Here is a 19,976-nt window from a genome sequence, read left to right as displayed (position 1 = left end):
GGTCATACAAATGGTTCTGATTCACCAAGTGAGAAAAATATGAAAGTAAATTGAGGATCTACTGGGGAAAAGAAAATTTTATGCAGGACTGTTTCAGAGAGAAATCTTTATTTTGGAGGTGGAAAATGAAGGCATGGCAGAAGATATTTTCCTGTGGCATTCAGATGAAGCATTTCATTCCCATGCGCTTTTACATTTTATTTGCTTCAAGTAGTGCGTCTTGTCTCTCTCTGCAGAAAAAGAACATACCAGTCTGGGCACTGGCATAACCTAAGCCATATATTTATGCACGTGCACACACTCTGACATGCACAGCAATACATTAGAAGAACATCAATGAGCTCACTAAGTCAAGCACTCGAACATTGGAAAACACCCATATTACGTTTCCCTGTGCAGCACCAATTTAACCTCTCATGTGTTTGCAGTACAATATAGTGTCAATTAAATGTTTACATTCTTTTTTTTTTTTCCTACAAAACTGTAGTCACGTTCAGTGCATTAGCTAAACTGCTGGCCAAAGAGAGTCCGGGACGTGATCTCAGGCTCTTGAGCGCTGCTGTGTCCTTGCGTGTGCTCTGTGACAGTGTTTCTTACCTGCAGGTGCCCCATAACTTCTCCCCCAGACCTACACAGACTCCCTCCCATGTCCCACTGGCTTCCTCTGCTGTTTTCCAGCTCCCTCATCTCCTCTTCTCAAGGAGCTCCCATTACCTCTGCTGCCTGCAAGACTCCCAAGGTAGGAAATGCCCTACATATACCTATTTGTGTGCGGTTGCAGTCCTCCTCTGATGCTGGTAACCACCTACATGCTGTCTCCTGTCCCTGACCCGTGCATATCACGTCTTCATCATTCTGCCCTGCTCCAAGGTCCCATCTTTTTCTATCAGTTTCCTAACCTATTTTGCCTCCTCCACTTCCCACACATGGATACCCACAGTCCAGCACGTCTCCCTGTGCACCCCAATCACTTTCTTATTTAATACAGCCGGGCCCTGACAGTAGAGGGATTGAGATGAAAACAGAATTGAAAAATGGATAAATACGACGTGATGAACTAGGTAGCCTGGGTACAGTACTTAGCCAGCTCTGCCTAACAAGGCCACATGAACAGATGAAGGAATGTTTCAAATTTCAAGTCCATCCTTCAAAATATGGGTATTTTGGGGCTTCTTTATAGAACAGTTGAGGTGGGTTTTAAACAGAAAAAACACATTCATTATCCTCTAATCCTGTTTCCAGGCATGGAGCAGCCAGTTTGGCCACTGGAATTAAAATAAATCATTAAAACAAAAACAAAAGATAACAAAGTATTAAAAATATCTTATATCCAAAATAATAAAATAAGAATATAGTAATAGTAAATAAATTATAGTCTGAGCATACAGCAAGGAAGATTTCAGCTCAGACAAAGTTTGACAAAGTCATAAGTAACTGAAAAGAAGATTTCTGTAATAATTCTTACACTGAATGACCTCAAGTACAGAAAGTATTACTACCAAACATTAAAACATTAATAATTTCTATCCAGGCTTGAAAAAGAACTGTAAAAGTTGAAATTTAAAAATGCATTGTGTCTTGTGCCATCTGATAAAATTGTATCCTTGACAGCTGAGTTGTAACCTCAAGCAAATATCAATCAAGACAGTAAATCAATAAAATGAACAAAGGTGATTACTCAGGGTTATAATTCCTCAGAAACATGTATTCATGAAATACTATACCAGGAAAATTTAGTGGTAATTCCACTTTGGCTGAAAACCGGCTGACTTCATTATTCTCACAGATACTTGCTATGAGCTTATTAATTTTGAAGCCAATAACTTTAATGACTTCTCCTGTTGACAGGCAGCATTCATTTCCAAACATTTCATAGATGGAGCCTGAAAAGAAATACAAAAGGAAAGAAAAGCATTACTCAGGTTTCTCTCACTTTATCATGTGTCCTTTCGTCTTTGAATGAAAGCAAAAATACTTAAAATAAGTTATATGAAATAATCTTATCCGGTGATAACTAACGTAATTTTCATTTTCTTCCTTAGTGTCAGGAGAAAATCCATCTTGTGACTTCAGTGATCTCTAGATCAGCTCTATGTGTACACTGTTCTTAGATGGATGTAAGGAGAACAAGGTTTGAAGAACTTGCATTTCAAAGTTATTAGACCAAAATGGAACAAGGTAGAGTATAGGACCACCTGGGTCATCAGAAGCTCAGGCAGGAAAGGTGCCTCTGCATGGCACAGGGCATAACATATCCCATAGGAGACAAAGGACTACAGCAGAAGACAAAAATCACAGACCCTAGAAGGTGCCCAGGGAGACGCCAGGAGGCATCAAAGCACAACCAGCATTTGATCTTCCTGTAGTAACAGAAAACCTGAAGTACAAGAAATTGGAAACTTGGCAAATTAACAGTGGTAATCCCTACCTCATGCTGAAACGAGCCTACTGATTCTGACTTGGCAGTAAAAAAACCCCTTTTTTGTCTGTGATGTTCAGAAGTTTGACAGCAGGAACAAGGCAATTCAACCAAGCGTTTCGGAGCTTCCTCAGCAAAACCTGGAACTGCAGCTTATTGTGCCAAAAACAACCCTCCCTTCTCCATTCTAGCTGTTGTCAATCTCTGCTGTTTCAGAAGTAGGGGCAGGAGGAGAAGAATAAAGCACAAGCAAAACAAAAGCCGTGTTATGTAGAAGTAAAATTCTTCCTGGTTGCTGCAGGTGATTAGCAGACACTTTGAGGCATGGGATCAATTAACTATATATAAAGGCAGTGCAGGAAACACACGGTGTTCCATTTGTAGATAGAATTGCATTGAACACAGAATATCAGAAATGTTGACTTTAATGCTAGCTTCCGGTTCTTCTGATGCTGTGCTGTTCCTTCCAAGAACTTACTAAGCTCTGTCCTGAAGTGATGTGGAAATGCCCTTTCTGGAATCTCATCTCAGAATTTCATTTCCCTCATGGTGAGAAAACTTATTTCCACTCCCAATGCAGTGGCGAGTGTATTCATTTGCTCTTCTACTAACATTGCTCTACTACTTAAAATACTTTTTTTTTTTCTCATTTCCATTTCTTCCTTCCCCAAAAGCTTTGCAAGGTTAATTTGCAAGGGATGTTGGTGGATGAGAAGCTCGACATGAGCCAGCAATGTGTGATCACAGCCCAGAAGGCCAACCGTATCCTGGGCTGCATCAAAAGAAGAGTGTCTAGCAGGTCCAGGCAGGTGATTCTGCCCCTCTGCTCTACTCTGGTGAGACCCCACCTGGACTACTGCATCCAGCTCTGGGGTCCCCAGCATAGGAAGGATATGGACCTGTTGGACCAAGTCCAGAGGAGGGCCACGAAGATGATCAGAGGGCTGGAGCACCTCTCCTATGAGGACAGGCTGAGAGAGTTGGCGTTGTTCAGCCTGGAGAAGCAGAGGCTTCAGGGTGACCTCCTAGCAGTCTTTCAGTACTCAAAGAGGGCCTACAGGAAAGGTGGAGAGGGGCTTTTTATCAGGGAGTGTAGTGACAGGACAAGGGGTAATGGTTTTAAAATGAAAGAGGGTAGATTTAGATTAGATATTAGGAAGAAATTCTTTACTGTGAGAATGGTGAGACACTGGAACAGGTTGCCCTGGAGAAGTTGTGGATGCCTCATCCCTGGAGGTGTTCAAGGCCAGGCTGGATGGGGCTTTGAGCAACCTGGTCTAGTGGGATGCGTCCCTGCCCACGGCAGGGTGGTGGAACTAGATGATCTTCAATGTCCCTTCCAACTCCAAGCATTATATGATTCTATGAATTTTGCCCTTCTCTGGTCACATTTTTGACAAAAACCTAGGAGAAACAAATTATTTTTCTCTCCTTTAAGAAGACACATTTTCCTTCTCACAATCCCTCTAATAGCCCTTTCTTGCATCTTGTTCAGTTTAAAGTCTTTTGGGTTTTGGGGTTGGGTTTTTTTTTGGTTGGGTTTTTTTTTTTTTTTTTCCTTTTAACCTAGATACCCAGAATGGTCTCATAATGGTGTCTTTAAAACCTGACCTCTGGCTATATAGTAGCAATCAATAATTGAGACAGCCTGTACTAAAATATTGCCATTGCCTGCAGAACTCACTTCCCACAGAAAGTATCATTCTTTACTCCACAGTTCTCCTTGTAGTTGGTGGGGAGGAAAAAAAAAAGCTGTGGGTTTTTATTTCATTTGGTTTGGTTTGGTTTTTTGTTTGTTTGTTTGTTTGTTTTGCTGGGTGTCATATCAGAAATGCAACTATTAGCCAAGTGATTTTCCTAATGCTCACTCAAGATCAATTCCAGTCACGACCATAGCCTGGGCTAGTAAGCATGTCTTCCTGAGTCTGGGATATATTTATCAACTCTGCTGCAGCTCTTGCAGGTGACAAGTATTTCTTTACCACCTTGACCTCACTGGAAGTCACTGGGAGACCAACCTGAGCAAAAGTTGCTCTGGTTTTAGCCTAAACCCAGTACAGCTCCACAGAACAACGGGTTTGTGTCAGGACAGGAGGATGAACAACAGAAACACTGAGCAACTGCTCAAGTTTACTCTGTTGTGAAGACACGTCCAGGCAAACCTGTCTGTTTCTTGTGCAACACTCTCACAGTCGAGATGGATACCAGAAAATCCCCAGCTGCTCTCCTGAAGAAGTCAGGTACTGGTGTACATTGTTAAGACTATGTGCTAGAATCTAGGTTAAAAGAAAATAATTAAAAAATCACGTGGCAGATGCTTTCGGCAGGCTGGATGTGACGACATAGCCTAATTTCCCTTACTGAGAATCCTACATAGGATAAAGGTTACTATTGTACTTAGGCTCTAAACTCCCCCAGCAGGCTACTGCCCTTCTGTTGCCCACCAGGAGGATGATTGGCACAGAGATATTCTGGGTTATAGTGCCACACAAATATCAAACACAGTCAGGTGAAAGAACATGCTGTTTGTGCATCTTTTCAACCAATCTGGTACTAAGCAGAAGACCAAGAGAGCTGCTGCCCTTTAACTAAAAAAGAGCAATCTGGTTTTCTTATTATAAAGATAGTGCATAGTTGTTTGCTCTCCTTTTAGTCCCTGAGCAATTCAACATTGACTAACTCAGATGTCTCTACTGGATATTGCTACAGCTCCCATCAGTAGGCTGGCTGCTGCTCTAATAAACACATGAGGAGTTATCATAGCTCTCATTGCTTCATCTGAGCTCTGTAGGATATTTTATGACAGTCGGAAAAGTGTATGTGCAATAGTTATTTCATATTAGAGTGAGAGGGAGAGAAAGATTGAGCAGCCGTGAAGAGGGTAATATTCCTTTTGTGCTGAACCACCTCACTCCTCACATCAGACACAGCAGAGATCACAAGCAACCATGGTATTATTAGATACAGGGAATCCCAGAGGACCCGGCGTGATGATCTCTGCATTATAGAAAAGTGGAAAGATGAGCAAAGAATTCCAATATTCTCACCCTCGAACAAATAGTTGCAAAAACTTACTCAAAATGGGAGCTCGTGGCTTCTAGAGGCTTTTTTTTCTTCAGTGCAGGTTTAGATCCAGCTTCTCCAGGTTACCTCACTTGAAAATAGACCCCTCGTAACCATTTAACCTATGAAAGTAACTATACTGACTAATTATGGGCCTCAGGCACATTTGCTTTCACCTTTGCAAGCATGCCCCTTTATGCAGCCAGGACCTGCTGTGCACCCCCGTGCCAGGTAGTGCCTGCACTACCTGCATGGCCCCAAGCACTGAGCCTCACAGGTTTGGTGGCCTCACTGGCTGCGGCTGATTTCCAAATAACGTGGTAGCTGGAGTAGAGCAAACTGAGCAATGGCTCTGAGGGGAAGAATGGAGCCGTTAAGAGGCTGAACCTCTCAAAAAAATGATGATTGAAGAAAATCTAACTGCTACTTCAGTCTATATCCGTAGCAAAGTGGTGCCACCAAGAAATAAAGATGGAAGTCAGAGGAGGGCCCTGTTTCTCATCACGGCTGGTTCTGAAGGGCTTACTACTTTTATCAGGTTTGCTTTTCCTCAGGCACAATAGCTTAACTACAAATTGTACTACAGAGTGTTTGAGCAGTCCTGCCTTCCATCACAAAATAAAAAGTATAAACAGCACTTGCAAAAAAGTGAAAATCCTGATCGGTTAGCGATGGGCCCAAGTCTGAAGGTCCAGTCTGGCAATACCCACGAGAAGAGACTAGCTCTGCCAAGCACTCAAAAATAGGGGATTGGATGACACAAAAATTCGCCGTTGACAAAGCAATCAAAATTTGCAAAACATGAGAAATGTAGATAACACCCTACACAGGGTAAACAGTGGCCTGGCACTGTAGAGATGGCAGAGAATCCAAAACACTACAAGAAAAGGGTAAAATACACAAGAAAAGAAAATCTGCGCTCATAAAAGACAGGAAGCACCTGAGGCAGACAAGCATATGGAGTTCAAGCTGCAGTCTACAAAAACCATTACATGGAGCTGCAGGCTCTGAAACATCAAGGGCCAAGATAATGCATTCAGAAAAAAGATGGATTATAAATGCCAGACTGCAAGCCACAAAAGAGTGTGCACAGAACAGACACACAGGACTGTCACAGCACCTTAACTCTCAGGGTCTTTCTTCAGAACAAAACATAACATTGTTGTGGAAAACAAATGGATCATGCATTTAAAAGCAGCAGTTTTAGCAAAAAGTGAGATGAAAATTAAAACTTGAAAAAAAAGCTCACGGTATAAATTAAAATAAAAATAAAATAAAATAAAATAAAATAAAATAAAATAAAATAAAATAAAATAAAATAAAATAAAATAAAATAAAATAAAGGGATCTGGTTGTCTTACCATCAAAGAAATAAACTAGTACATGGGTACATAATCCACTGGCAAAGATAATGCTTTGTAATGATACCAAGTGAACCCCTTCTTGAATTAAAAAAAGAGGAAGAAAAAAAAGACATATTTTTTGGCATCATCAAGAAGGGAAAGGGTATTAAGCAGCTAGGAAGGATGTTTTAAATCTTCTAGAAGAGAGGAAAGCTTTTAGCAGAGTATAAGTGGAGAGTGCCCAAGAATCCTAGGAGTTGTGTCCATAGGACAGTACCTTTCACCCCAGAAGAGAAGTTGGATAAAATGCTCATATAACCATTGAGTAACAGAGGTATGCCACCGCATTTTCCATTCAATTAAGGAAGTCAGAGACCAACCTTCAACAGCTTATCAGTAGTAAAACTTATATGAGTGGATAGACAGATAGATAGATGTGTATATATGTCCATAGATAGAGATCTACCTGGATGATCATTTTAATGGGCAACTTGTAGGACTTTAATTACCTCCTGCTTTATCAGCTTCATATGAAATAGACTAAGAGGTTGAAAGATTATGAGGGTTAGAGGTTGGGAGGAGGACGGCTAACGGACCGAGACTGTGATTGCAGAAGCCTCATTTTTTAATGATACCAGGATAAAAAAAAAATCATTAAAAAATGGAACTCTGCCAGCCACACAAGAACAGATTCATTTTTGGGGGTGCAATTGCACATACAGTATTGATTGTAATTACATATTTGTCTGCAACTAGATTGCCTTAGCCCCGATTTTAGCCCCTGCTTGGCTGTTTGCCTGGAAAAGTACAATGAAGATTACATTCAGACAAGAAAAATGTTACCTGTATGATTTGTCATCTAGGCATTTGCAGCAAATATTTGTGCTGATAAAAGGGAGGGAGGGAAACTGCATGGTTTTCAAAAGGGACAATAAAAATTCTTTTTCCTTTAAAAGCCACAGTAATTAGTCTTAAAACATTGTGAAAATACCTGCTGTGTGACAACGTGACCCTGAAAGATTTCACTTCAGCTGTGTGTTGTGGACCCGCATACACAATATATTGAAAAGCAAAAATTAAAATTAAAATGGACCTTTTAGTACATTTATTTGTTGTTGCACAACAGTAACCGTGTTTTTCCCACTCAACCCACAAAGAAAGTGTAAGACATTGAAAATGTAAATCAAGTAACCTTAAGGACTGAATCTTTTTGATTTGAGAAAGATGTATGCAATTTAATGCAAAAAACATTTTAGCAGAACCCAGAATAAAGCAGCTTATTTACAGTGATCAAACAATGCCCCTGAAGGCTGTAATTAAAGAGCTTGTTGCCTTTGAAACCACCTTTTCTGGATTGTTACTTTGTTCAATAAAAAACACATTTATATCCTTTCATAAGCTCATCTCTAGTTTGACAATCCATATTAGCAACTGCTGTGATCACATCAAAGCAACGATAACAATTGGTTTAACATCTTTTTCCTCCATCTTTCCTAAAATGCTAAGCAGCCACACCACTGTCCTTCTTAACACGAGCCCTTTATTTGATTTATTTCTCATTATAGTACAAGAAGAGTCTTTTGCTATTAAAAACAACAATATAAAATACAAATACAGTGAATACATGACATGGAGAATGTCATTCTTCATGTCAGGGCACACGACAGTACCACTGAGAGAAATATTTTATAACACAAGGTAGAACAGCAAACACCTCGGTAATATTTCCCTTTTTCTTCCCAGCAGCTTAAAGCACCATTCAGTGACTGCTCTCGGAGGGAACGCTTCACTGGTGCTGATAGGAAGTATGACTCAAAATCAGGGCCACGACTAAACAGCAATAATACATCACTCGTATGTAACTCCCTTTTGCCACATGGCCCTGGGCAGTTTAGCAAGGAGGGCTAGGGAGGGAATGCAAAGGAGACAAAAGGCTTCGCTAAGGTGGCGCAGAGGACCATTCAGCAGGGCTAGAGCTCGAGCCCAGGCTGGCTGACTCCCAGTCTAACCATCTGTCTGCTGCAAGGTGCTGCAAAGCACTTCCAAATATCCTTCATACTTTTTTCTTTTTCTTTTTTTTTTTTTTCTTTCTTTTTTTTTTTTTTTTAACAAAGACCAAGCTTTTCTCCTATAAAATGAAATCACTTTGCAGGCCCAACGCTAGGCATTGACTCCCTAGTCCCATGAGTTGGAAGCCTTGAAGGAAAAAATTCCCCCTTTCATGTCTCAGTAGCACCCACTGAATTCATTGCAGCTGGCAGTCTGGGCGGTCTTTGAAAGAAGATCCAAAGAACCGGGAACCTGGCTGCTTTGCAGGGAGATGAAAGATCTCCTGACATGGCCTGAAAGAGTAGAACTTTGTCCCGACGTCCTTTTCCCAATGCTCCTTTCTCCGCTATTATGTTGTCATCAGTTGCCCATATGGGTGCTGTCTTCCCAGATCAGAGGTGACTCTGTTTGAAGGGCTGGTGAAATGATTCTGCTTTCACATAAAGGCACGACCCCCTGGTGCAGCCATTCAGCCAGAACTACAATAGCCTCCTTTCCCCTATGACATAGCTCAGCTGAAATCACAGTTTTGTTAAGGCTGCTGCAGGCTCCCAAAGTAATATGAAGGGCATAATGTATCTATAATTAGCGTCAATAAAAAAGATATCAGTCTTTATGGGCATTATTTGGGGGTTAGCCAATTGTTCAGAGTTTATGCTCTTTGGCAAGAAGAGAGATCTATTTTAAAGTTGCGGGGAGGAGAGTTTTGCTTAATAACTTTAATCATATTATACTCTGATTGAGCAGTAGGGAAAAGCAACCAATTTCTGACGGCGAGAAGTTAGGTGTCTTCTTTTCAGTCGAATACCTCCTGAGCACCGAAGATGCTAATCTGCATACTGGATTTTCCCCAGTAAACTCAAATAAACCAACATTTTGTGGGCAAGATACAAAGAAGCTAAAAATCAGATGCACCATGGCAGGCAAAGAGGGAAGCATGCTCCATCTTCTGCTCCAACCCCAGGCTGTGAGAGTGGCTGCAAATAGTAAAAAGCACCTGTATGGCTTTTATCCACCCCTTCCTTCCTACCCCTAGAAAGTGCACCCACTGAGAGCGGGTAAGCCCAGCTCCCCTGTGCCCACGTGGTGCTCCAGAGGCCCAGGGGGTAGCAGTGGTCATGCAGGTGGCCTGAGTTCATGTAGAAGATCCTCTATCAAGTGACAGAGCAACTTACTGGGCTTTGTAACAGCTCTTCTCTCTTTAATGTGTCCTAAGCAACAAAAATCTTCAGGTTTGGTCAGTCTGGGACACAAATCCTCCAAGGAGTGCAGCTGCTGAATTGCCACGGAGGTAAACTCCTGTTAAAAGGCTCTGTGCAAAGAGTGTATCTAATCTTGATCATACCTAATTAGGCTGCAGAGGGTCTGATTTTTGCCAGCGCAAAACTATCAAATAACAAAAGCTGTAAGATTTATCTTTTGCCATATAATGTCAAACTTTAAATGTCAAGTGCTTTAAGCCATTTCAATCATAATGGAAATTTTAAAAAAATTACTTCTGCAGTTTCTGATTTATTCCTTTCCTGATAGGTTTATGGCCTTTTTTTTTTTTTTTTTAATACTTTCTTCTGATTTTCATCTATCTGGAGGGCTCACGCTCTGCATGTGGCAGCAGAGCTTTGCGCGTGCAGCACCCACTATAATGGAAAGAGCAAGTGAAACCACAGCTCCAAATGCAACATCTTTGACCTTTGGTTTGGGTTTACCCACACGAGTCGGAATTACTGCAGCAGTGAAGAGAGTGCCAAAAGCTGCTTTTGAACAGCATTAGTCACTGTTTTAGTTGTTCGTGATTTATTTTGTTTTATTCATTTTCTTTGCAGCATTAATTACTTTGACTTAAGATATGTTTATTGAAGTGTGTGTTTAACAGAAAATCTGTGCTTTGTTGGACTAAGATTAAGAAGGCTGCTTAAATTAAGCTGCAGGATCCCGCTAGAGTGTTGAGCACCTCGCAGGTGAAGCCCAGAACTGGAAACATGTTTAAGCATCTTCCCTTACTGGGATCACAGCATGCTGCCCCTTGTGCCATTACTGTGTGTCCGATGGAGATAACCAGAAACAGTGAACCTGGACTAACGCCACGTTCCCTCATGCATAGATCACCAGATACTGGAAGAAAAAAATACGCCACAAAAGCCGTGTAACTCGGAAATGGTGCATGGTCATGGGCTTGTGTAGCTTGTAGAGAAGTTTATCCCAAGATCTTCCCTCCTCTGTCATTTGTTATAGTTGTCCCCTTATCTTCCCAGAGCCCAAATCTGTGAAAATCATCTTGGTATTTTCGTAGGGTGGCAGGTAGGCAAACAGGGCTCCTCCTGCTGCAAAACTCTTCCTCGCCCCCCTGGAGGCCCAAGGGCAACAACAGCCACGGAGCCCTCGGCACTGCAGGAATCTGGCACGTCGAGGGTAGCTCCAGCAAGCCAAGGCAGGGGGTTGACACCTGCATCGAGACGAGGCAGGTGATTCGGGTATTCTGCCCACCTCCTATGCCATCCACAGAGAGGCCCAGAGCTGAATATCATGGAGAGAAAATCCCCACAAGGAGATCCTCGAAACAGCTTCGCCCTCAGCTCCGGCTACCCAGGGTCAGATTTTTCTCACTGTATCTGGATGAGTCATCCCATTGAGGGCAGCGGCATGAATAAAATGAGCAATATCTGACCCATAAAAGTCAGGTTTTGTTCTCATATTGCATTCACTGAAGGGCACTTTCCTTCTTGTTCAGAATAAAACATGTTTTGGAAGCAGTCTGAACAAGTGCAGGAGAGTTTCGGTGGTACATATTAACAGAGAAAATTTACTAATATGCTCTGACTACTGACTACAAAAGAGAACCCGTTACTCCGGCTAGGACTCTTGCTCCTAGCTGCTTAATCAAGAGTAAGGGAAACAACTATGTTCAAGGGGAAAAAAAAAAAGCCTTCCGTTGTTACAGACAGATTTGGCTTCTATCTCTAAAAAAAATGAGACAAATTAGCAAGCGCAAACACGGTACCACAAATTTCTACCACGTCACGTGCAGTTCTCCCTTCGGCGTGCACTCAAATGAGACTCCACCCAGCCAACGCACAGGTCATTTCAATTGATCTTCCACCTCTGAGAAATACAGCTCTAATTATCTTCATCAAACCTGTTCAAAGCTGTCCATGATTTAGCCTCTGTTGGAACTGCCTTGTTGCTTTTCATAAGGAAAAAGTGCCTTTATTAATCCTGAAGAGGCAGCTTGCTTGTTTTATTCATACGTATTACAGAACACATATCCTAGCTTTCATCAACTCATTGACTTTTCACACTGACAAGGGAGCAGGATTTGTTCCCTCTAGGTTGGCTTAAAAACAGTAAAAAATCATTCCGTCCTACATGATTGTTTTCTAACTATTAGTGCTGAGAGCGATTTCTTGTCTAAATTAGGACTTGGGGCAGCTGAGACTTGATATACAAGGATTCCTCTTCTATTCAGTTTGCCTAGCCGCACTTATGGGGTTAACAGGACCTTTCCTAAGTGGTTCCAGCACTCTGCTTCTGCCCCGCTGAACCCATTGCTCCCTCAAAGGCTCACAGAAGCACATGCTGGAAAGACGCTCTTTCCCAGTAACAGAAGCAGAAAAGGTGAAATAGAAAGCGCAGAGACAGCAAGCAGCAGTGAATGCGCAGCCAGCAAAGGAGAGCCAGGAGGAACCGTGAGCCTAAGCATGCTCATGTTCTTTATGGTTCACCAAAGAGAGATTTCCATTGGAGCTATTCACATTCACCAAAGAAGGAGCATATCGCAAAGGGGTTTGTTTGGCATCACCCTTCACTCAGCTGTCAGAGAGCACCAAGCAGCCGCCCAGAGACAGCATCACCCCCGGCAATGCTGAGCATCTTCGACTGCCTTAGGTCTGGAAGGGTGTTAACCAGGGATGTATACGTGACCCCACTGTTGTCTCTTCCCACCATTTTCTCCCTGTGAGGAGACACTTGGTGCTTTCCAGAGCCCCGGGAGAGGGAGCAGAGCTCTGCGTTTACAGCGTGCTGCTTCACTGCACTCCCAGCCCACAGAGGTGGAGGCTGCTGGCTTATGGATCCCTTCTCCCCAGAGACAGAGCACACAGCATATATGTTCCTGATGAGTGTCATGGGTCTGTCATAAAGTAGAGCTGTCCTGGCATTGCCATTCACGCAGCACAAGTGCCGCTTTTGAACAGCAGAACTGCAGAGAGGAGCTACCAACTCTCCCTGTCCTCTGGCAAGTCCGAGTCCCTGGGGTCCTAATCCCATTGCTGATGGGATTGCATTTAGCTTCAGGGGAATAAAAAAAAGGCAATGCGGGATTTCTATTTAGGCAGAGCAAAAATGGGAAAGCTGCGGGTAGGGAACATGGCTAGTGACAAGAAACACCAACAGAATAGGTGCCTTGAGCAGTTCAACATTTTTCACAATTAAAGTTTGACACTTTTTACTGTCCTGCCACTGGTTAAATTAAGCCTGCAGAATATTAAATTCAATTACCCATAAAATAATTATATTGGTATTAAAGCAGACATAATTTTTGCAACATAAAGATGAAAGCCCGTACTTGCATGCTATCTGTAAAAATCAGCAGTCATACAGTACTTAGCTCACTAAACATCAATATTTACTAAAATGTTCAAAGAAAGATATTCAATCAATCAAATCAGTTTCCAGTGGAGTTTCTGTAGTTTAATTTTTTAATAACGTATTTTAATGAGCTATTAAACTGCCATGTACTCCAGTCTGCACTGTAGTTCCTTTCTAATCAGTGCTGATTACCAAGATATTTGTATCTGGCAAACTTGCTCTCGCTTTATAATCAGCTTTCCTATTCCCTTCAGAGATTCAACAGTCTGGATTCTGTAGCAATGATATTATGACTGCAGAGTCCAAAACAACTGCCCCGAGAGGCATCCCTGGGGTTTGCAGAACCACCCTCTCCTTTCACCTACGTTTCTGTTTTCAAACCAAGGATAACAATAATTTCTCTACTTCTGTATGGTCCTTTGGGCGTGATGAATGAAAAGCACTTTAGAAGAACTCGGAGCTATTACTAAAACCTCACGTTCCTGACTCTGCACAGTCAGTGTCAGACAGTCGTAGGCGGTGACTGCAGGTTGGGGCTCTGAAAGGAGACTGGGAACACGGGAGTGGGAACAAGCTCCTCAAACCTTGGCTGTCCTGCCTGAGGCAAACTGGGTAGGGCCTCAACCAAGTCCAAAGTCTGGGTGTAGCATGAAAAACACTGAACATCTCAGGGAAACCCTTCCCTCTGCTTCAAGCCAGGAACAGAGAGGTGAACAGGAACAGAGCTTTCTCCAAAAGCTATCTAGGTTGCAGTATTCACTACCAATAGCAAAAATGCAATTTCCCATAGCTTCTCTAACTGGAAGTATTCTGAATGGAAACAGGGTCTATATAGGCCTGTCCATTTGCAGTTTGGGGAGCTATAGTTCAATAAATCACAATTCCATTAATAGCAGCAGGAACATATTTTCTTATAGGTCAGAAGAGAGAACAATGATGGAATGGGTGCACACAGCATATGTTTTCAGCTTACTCTCCAACAGAAACTGCAGCAGGCAGGCTTGGGTCTGAATCAAACAGAAACCTAGATTGCATTTGGTGTAACACGGTATAAAGGCAGAATGGGATCTCTTAGAGCTTTTACCTTGCCCAAGGGCAAGCAAATTCCCACTCTTTCCCTGGAGCTTGACTTTTGCAGCTTCTAATAAAAATACCTCAGCACATGAAAAAAGATACATCCATCCTTTCAAAGACTTACAGCATTATGCTTTCCTTATGCTTCCAGAGGTACTGAAATTCTGTCAAAAACTGTAGGGCTAGTTTGCAAGTTCCATATTTGTAAAATCATTTAGACCTAAGTACAGTGTGTGCAAAATGTTGCTTCCAGATAGAGTAAATGAAGAGTTTCATCCCCACAGCACACAATCCACCACAGAAGACCAGCGAATGAATTACACTCTGTTGTCGTCTTACCGCATGGATTGCTATAGCCTTCTTTGGTTGGCTGCTGCGACTTTGATGTGACAGCTCTAACGGATTTAGTAGATGATTGTTATTTACTCCAGTAGCCATTCTGTGTGCCTGGGTAAGCTGATATTAAGAAACCCTACACATTTTGGGGGGGTTGTGGAGAGGACAGTATACATAGCATGTACATATGTAAAAAATTCTTGCTATTTTAAATTCTTACATTGAAAAATTAATTGTCCCTTGTGATTGACCAGTTTCAAACAATCCCATGAATGCTTTAAAAATAAGTCTTCTCCCTTACTACCTGCATGTTGTGCTAAGAGTAGTTAAAGATTCCTATGAAATCCAGCTCCATAAAACAGCTAATCCAAGTAGGACTCAGCTGACCAGGCTGCCTTTGTAGCCAGTTGGGAGCTACTACAATCAGTGCATGAATGCTCTGATTTGGTCCCTGCCACCATAGCAATAAACCCATGTTCTCTGTCAATAGACCTGCCATTACCCACAACGTGATTGCTGGTGTACTGCAAGTGGCAAGAGAAATCAGAAGAGTTGTTGGCAGGGCGGGGGATCTGCCTGAGGAAGAGCTACAGAATGGCTGTCCTAATGGAAATTCAAAGTGCACAAAGTGGTCCACTCTCCTGTTTAGCAATATAACAGGAGTTACTTCAGATTCTCTCTGAAGCACTACTCTCACTTCAGAAAATGCCACATAAATCATAATGCAATCACAGAACAGCATGTTCACCCCTGATGCCAGGTACAGAGGGAAGCAAAATGTACAGGAGAAATTGGACATGGACAGAGAACTCAGGGAGGAAGGGATGGAGGGAGGGAGAGGAAGGGAGAGTCTGGCTTGAGAAGATCACTTGTAGCCCTAGGTACTGCAAATCTTTTCTTAGGCACAGACTGTCTCAAGTGTCTCTAGCTTCCTCTAAAGTAAGGAAAAAGAAGAGAGAGTAAAAAACACAAGCCTGCTAGTAGACATCAGTGTTTCTGGGTACCTGCAAGTATTCTGGGGATATGCCGACTGTGAGGGGAAGGAACCAAGTAGCAAGTCTGTATCATCCTTGCCCGTTGTATAAGCAAGAAACACCTGTATGTATGTTAGTGCTGCATCTAGCCGACTGGTGGAAACATGCATGAGTGCAGCTGAGAGGAAGCCACCAGGAGCAGAGGACAGGAAGAGGTAGTGCTGAAGAAGCATCAGCACAGCACAAGGGCTCTCACTTTTCGTGCAAACATTCCCGGGTCTCTACAACACATACCACTCCCTCTCAAGGCTGTGCAGCCCTTGTGTACATATATACATACATACATACATATATATATATGCACACATGTACATGTACACACAACTTGTATGTATATTACCTCTGCTTCTTTGGTGCATGGAAAGAGACAACTATGGTGGCTACTCCAACTAAAGGAGGTGATCTTCCCATTTTTTAGTTTAAATTCCATTCTTCATCACTTAGGTAGTAGCCTCTTTACCAAGAACTTAATTCAGTTTAAGTTCTTGAGCCAATTTAAAAGGTAAAACTTAAACAGGCCACATGCCAAAGTTCAGAAAAAGCATATTTTCAAAAGTTTCTGGTGATTTTGGACAAGTTCGTTTCCCAGAATGCCTTCTAGTGTATCAACCTTGCAATCAGGAGAACATGGACAGTTTGCCACCATCACAGCTTCAGTATGCCCTTTCCTTTCCTTTTTTTTTTTTTTTCTGCCCCAAGGAGGCTGTTCTCACAGAGGGAAGAATGGCCCACTCCGGCCACAGTGCCGAGATCGCAGCGCAGACTTTCCATGGCCACAGCTAATGGCGGCCACCTCCTCTCTCCTCCTACTATGGAGCAGCATGGGGATTTTTAGCTTAATGTAAAGATAGATATTGTGGATCCTGAAGCAGGTATTTGGCTGAAGCTGAAGCAGGCTTCAGCTCATTTCACAAAGCCCTCTCAGTTTATTTAGTGTGATCCCAAGTTTTCCCTTGCAGTGGCAGGGAGATAACTTTCTTTTCCTAGACTGATACATGGACTTAGCATGGTGTTTTCACTGCCATTAAACATAGTCCATTCCCTGACCAAGCACAGAGCTGTTCCCTCCAGCGCAAGCCTCTTTACCACCCTTCCACTGTGTTTTGTGCACGAGCAGAGCCCAGCACTAAAAACACCATAAAAAGATCTGCAGCAGGAGACCCCAGCAAATTATCGCCCCTGTGATGCTCCTGTCTGGCTCATACCCGTCCCTTTGTATTGTTGCAACACCTGAAGTACCCCCAAATGTAGGGCAGAACTTCAGGAAAACCTTATGGTCCCCTCACAGTCACTTTCCAGAATCCCTGGTTCTTTATTTCTGAGACAGAAAGCACCTCTCCATGTCAACCCCAGGAGAGAAGAGCTAGGTTTAATCAGTTAACCTCTGTGAGGTGATTTGAGATCGCTGGATTGATGGCTCAGTACAAGTGCAAAGCAAATTCGTGACTCATTCCAGCACTCTTTCCAGGATATGATGAGGACTAACTGCAGCTCCTTCCTCACTGCCTGTGAGAACACCAGATACACACCGTACCAAAGACATCTCCAAAGACATTGATCATTACGCTGGTTCTTCAAAGGGAAAATTGAAGCTGGTGGGAAACCGCTGGGAGACAACTCTGTCGATGTCCCCCCTCTGCCTCCCCCGTATCCCAGTCCCAAGGGGGGACCTGCTGTCAAAGACAGACTTGCAAAGCCCTGCCAGAAAGCACCCGATGCTCACCTTGGAAATAGATGCCTGACTGGATTTGGAGGACCCTGGGAAGGGCTCTGGGGTCCAGAGAATGAATGAACTTCTCCAGGGTACATGCCATGGTCCGCAGCAAGGCAGCATGTGGGTTTGGCACGTAAAGACCAGTGAAAAGCTTTCGAGGCAGCAACACTTGCAGCCCAGTGCATGCTGCACCCGGGAGAGCTGTGAGGCTCCGCGGCGGAGGGGAGGAGCGGCACGGGGAGGTACTTCTGCTTCCTCTCCTCCGTGGCCGCTTCCTCCCACAGCTGTATCTGGAATGGGGTGAGGCGGGGGGGTGGTGAGTCAGTGGCCCTGCCACCAGGCTGGAGCATCCATACCCACCGAGGGTCTGTGCCAGGCTGGGAGAGGTGCAGGGGGATCTGCCACAAAACTCCTTCTCGTTGGCGATGGTTATTTACCCTGTGAAAAGAAGATACTGAATATAAGCCCTGCCTAAAGCGGGGAAAAAACATGATGTCTGAGTGGGTTTTGGTACTTTTTTTTTTTTTCTTGGAGCACAGCAAAATAAGTTGGTGTTTGATCTTTTCACAACCAGAAACAGCCTTTGAAGAAAAGAAATGAAACCGTTTTTTTCTGATGCTTTTTGCTGCCTTCAATATTGTTTCTGGATTTAAGACCTACAAGTAGAATACAGATGACTTCATCATGTAAATGGACATTAGAATACAACGTTGCTATGCAAAATGGCCAAGATTTTTTAATGTCACCAGTGACTTGTGGGGCTTTGCATTTGAGATGCTGCAACTGGGAATGAATTTTAAGAGGCTCCTGCCCAGTGCCACGTGAAAGTCAGACTGCATTGAGGGCAAACCCACAGCATTGGTCTCAATTCTGCTGTTCTGAGCCTGATTGAGGGTTGTTATTGCAGTGGCGCTCCTCTGAAGAGTGAGACCATGTAGCAAATAAGAGGCAGACTTAGATCACCAGGAAAACTGAAGTGATTGTGACTTCACGTTCGGTTACACTGCTCTCCTGTTTCCCTGAGGTGTCAGGGAAAGTAGGAAGCATGGTGGTGTGACAAAAAGTGAGCGAGATGATAACCAACTGTTTATTTTCAAAAAGCTCAGTAGCTGTATTTCACCTATACGTAATAATTTGAAGGAGACCATACAAACTTCCTTACATACTAAAAACCAAAATGCTTATAGTAGGTGCCCAGGCCTTTGAGATGTCAGGCTAACTGTGGGGTTTGAAGAGTTTGTTAACTTGGTCTTAACAAATATTGCTCCAGAGAACGTGAAATAGCTTTTCGAAGCGGGGAGCCTGCAGGTGCAGAGCTCACTATTGCCAGTTGCTAATGCTGCAGGTGCTGCGGGCAGGATGAATAACAGGAGTCTGGGTCTAGGAGTTGCAGGTATTAGTAAAAGCCAAACTAGAGATCATGCACAGCCAACCACTCATCAACTACATTAACACAAAAGGTCCCTCATTCTCCCCTCCCAACAACACACACTTGAAATTAAGCAAATATAATTGGTCTGGGAGACAGCTGGGGAAATCACACATGTTCAGTGGTAATCAAAAGACCCATATTGTAAAAAGCTGGTTCTTACAGGGTACAGAGCACTGAAATGTGTGAGCGGTTTCAGCTATTTCAGTGGGACATCTTTATATGCTTAAAAATTATGTGTGTAACACCAGCAAATCAAAGCCAATTTTCTTGACGTACCAGCTCCCAAGGTTGTCAGGTATTGTTTCAGTGCCAGCAGCTGGGCTTTACCTGTCCATATTGTTTTGGTCTACGGATAAAGAGCCCCGAAGGCCATTTCTACTGTTCCTGAATTCACTTGTATTTGGCTCTTCACTTCAATCAGCTTGCCAGGAACAACACCACAAAAAACATTTAATGTGGACGGCAAACGCACATAAAAATTAATAACAGGTTTCAAAATCACTTGAATCCAACAAAGCAAATGTACAAACAGGTGTGGATTTTGTACAAGAAAAATCAGAACAAACCCTATGTTATGTTGCCGAATCCAGCAGCCCAACAGCTTGGAGGAGGTGGCAGCAGCTCCATGCTCCCAGGGCCAACCAGCAGCATGTGCTCCCAATAGGCATGCACACACGCACGCACACACATATACAGCACCTACACACATAAATACATTGCCAGCCACACAGAAACCACAGCATTCACACAAGCACCAATGGCCTCATCCTGTTCTCCTCCCTGGCTGATTCAAATGAAGGGCTGTTAGTGAGAAAAAAAAAAAAAAAAATCTATATTGATATGTGCAGTGTGGATACCTCTGGCAGCTGAGCCTGGGCACAGTCCACCCAGTAATTTGCCTCTGATCTTGCTGGCACCCGGGCATGCG

At 43.1% G+C, this 19,976-nt stretch overlaps 1 protein-coding gene across 1 annotated transcript in view; it reads right to left on the bottom strand.

Moving 5' to 3' along the window:
- The window catches only part of THEMIS (thymocyte selection associated), a gene marked incomplete at both ends in the record, with an annotated part of 78,133 nt that extends 60,417 nt beyond the window's left edge, over window positions 1–17,716 (bottom strand). Inside the window, 2 exons of the mRNA XM_082481823.1 lie at window positions 1,725–1,883; window positions 17,626–17,716. Of these exons, the coding sequence (XP_082337949.1) occupies window positions 1,725–1,883; window positions 17,626–17,716 (250 nt within the window). The remainder of the gene's footprint in view (window positions 1–1,724; window positions 1,884–17,625) is intronic.
- Between the last annotated feature and the right edge of the window lie 2,260 nt (window positions 17,717–19,976).

The sequence above is a fragment of the Vanellus vanellus genome (genome assembly GCF_965231255.1).
Source record: "Vanellus vanellus genome assembly, chromosome: 3".
Lineage (NCBI taxonomy): Eukaryota > Metazoa > Chordata > Aves > Charadriiformes > Charadriidae > Vanellus > Vanellus vanellus.
Note: the sequence above shows the minus strand (reverse complement) of the source record. Positions and strands in the feature narration are given on the sequence as shown.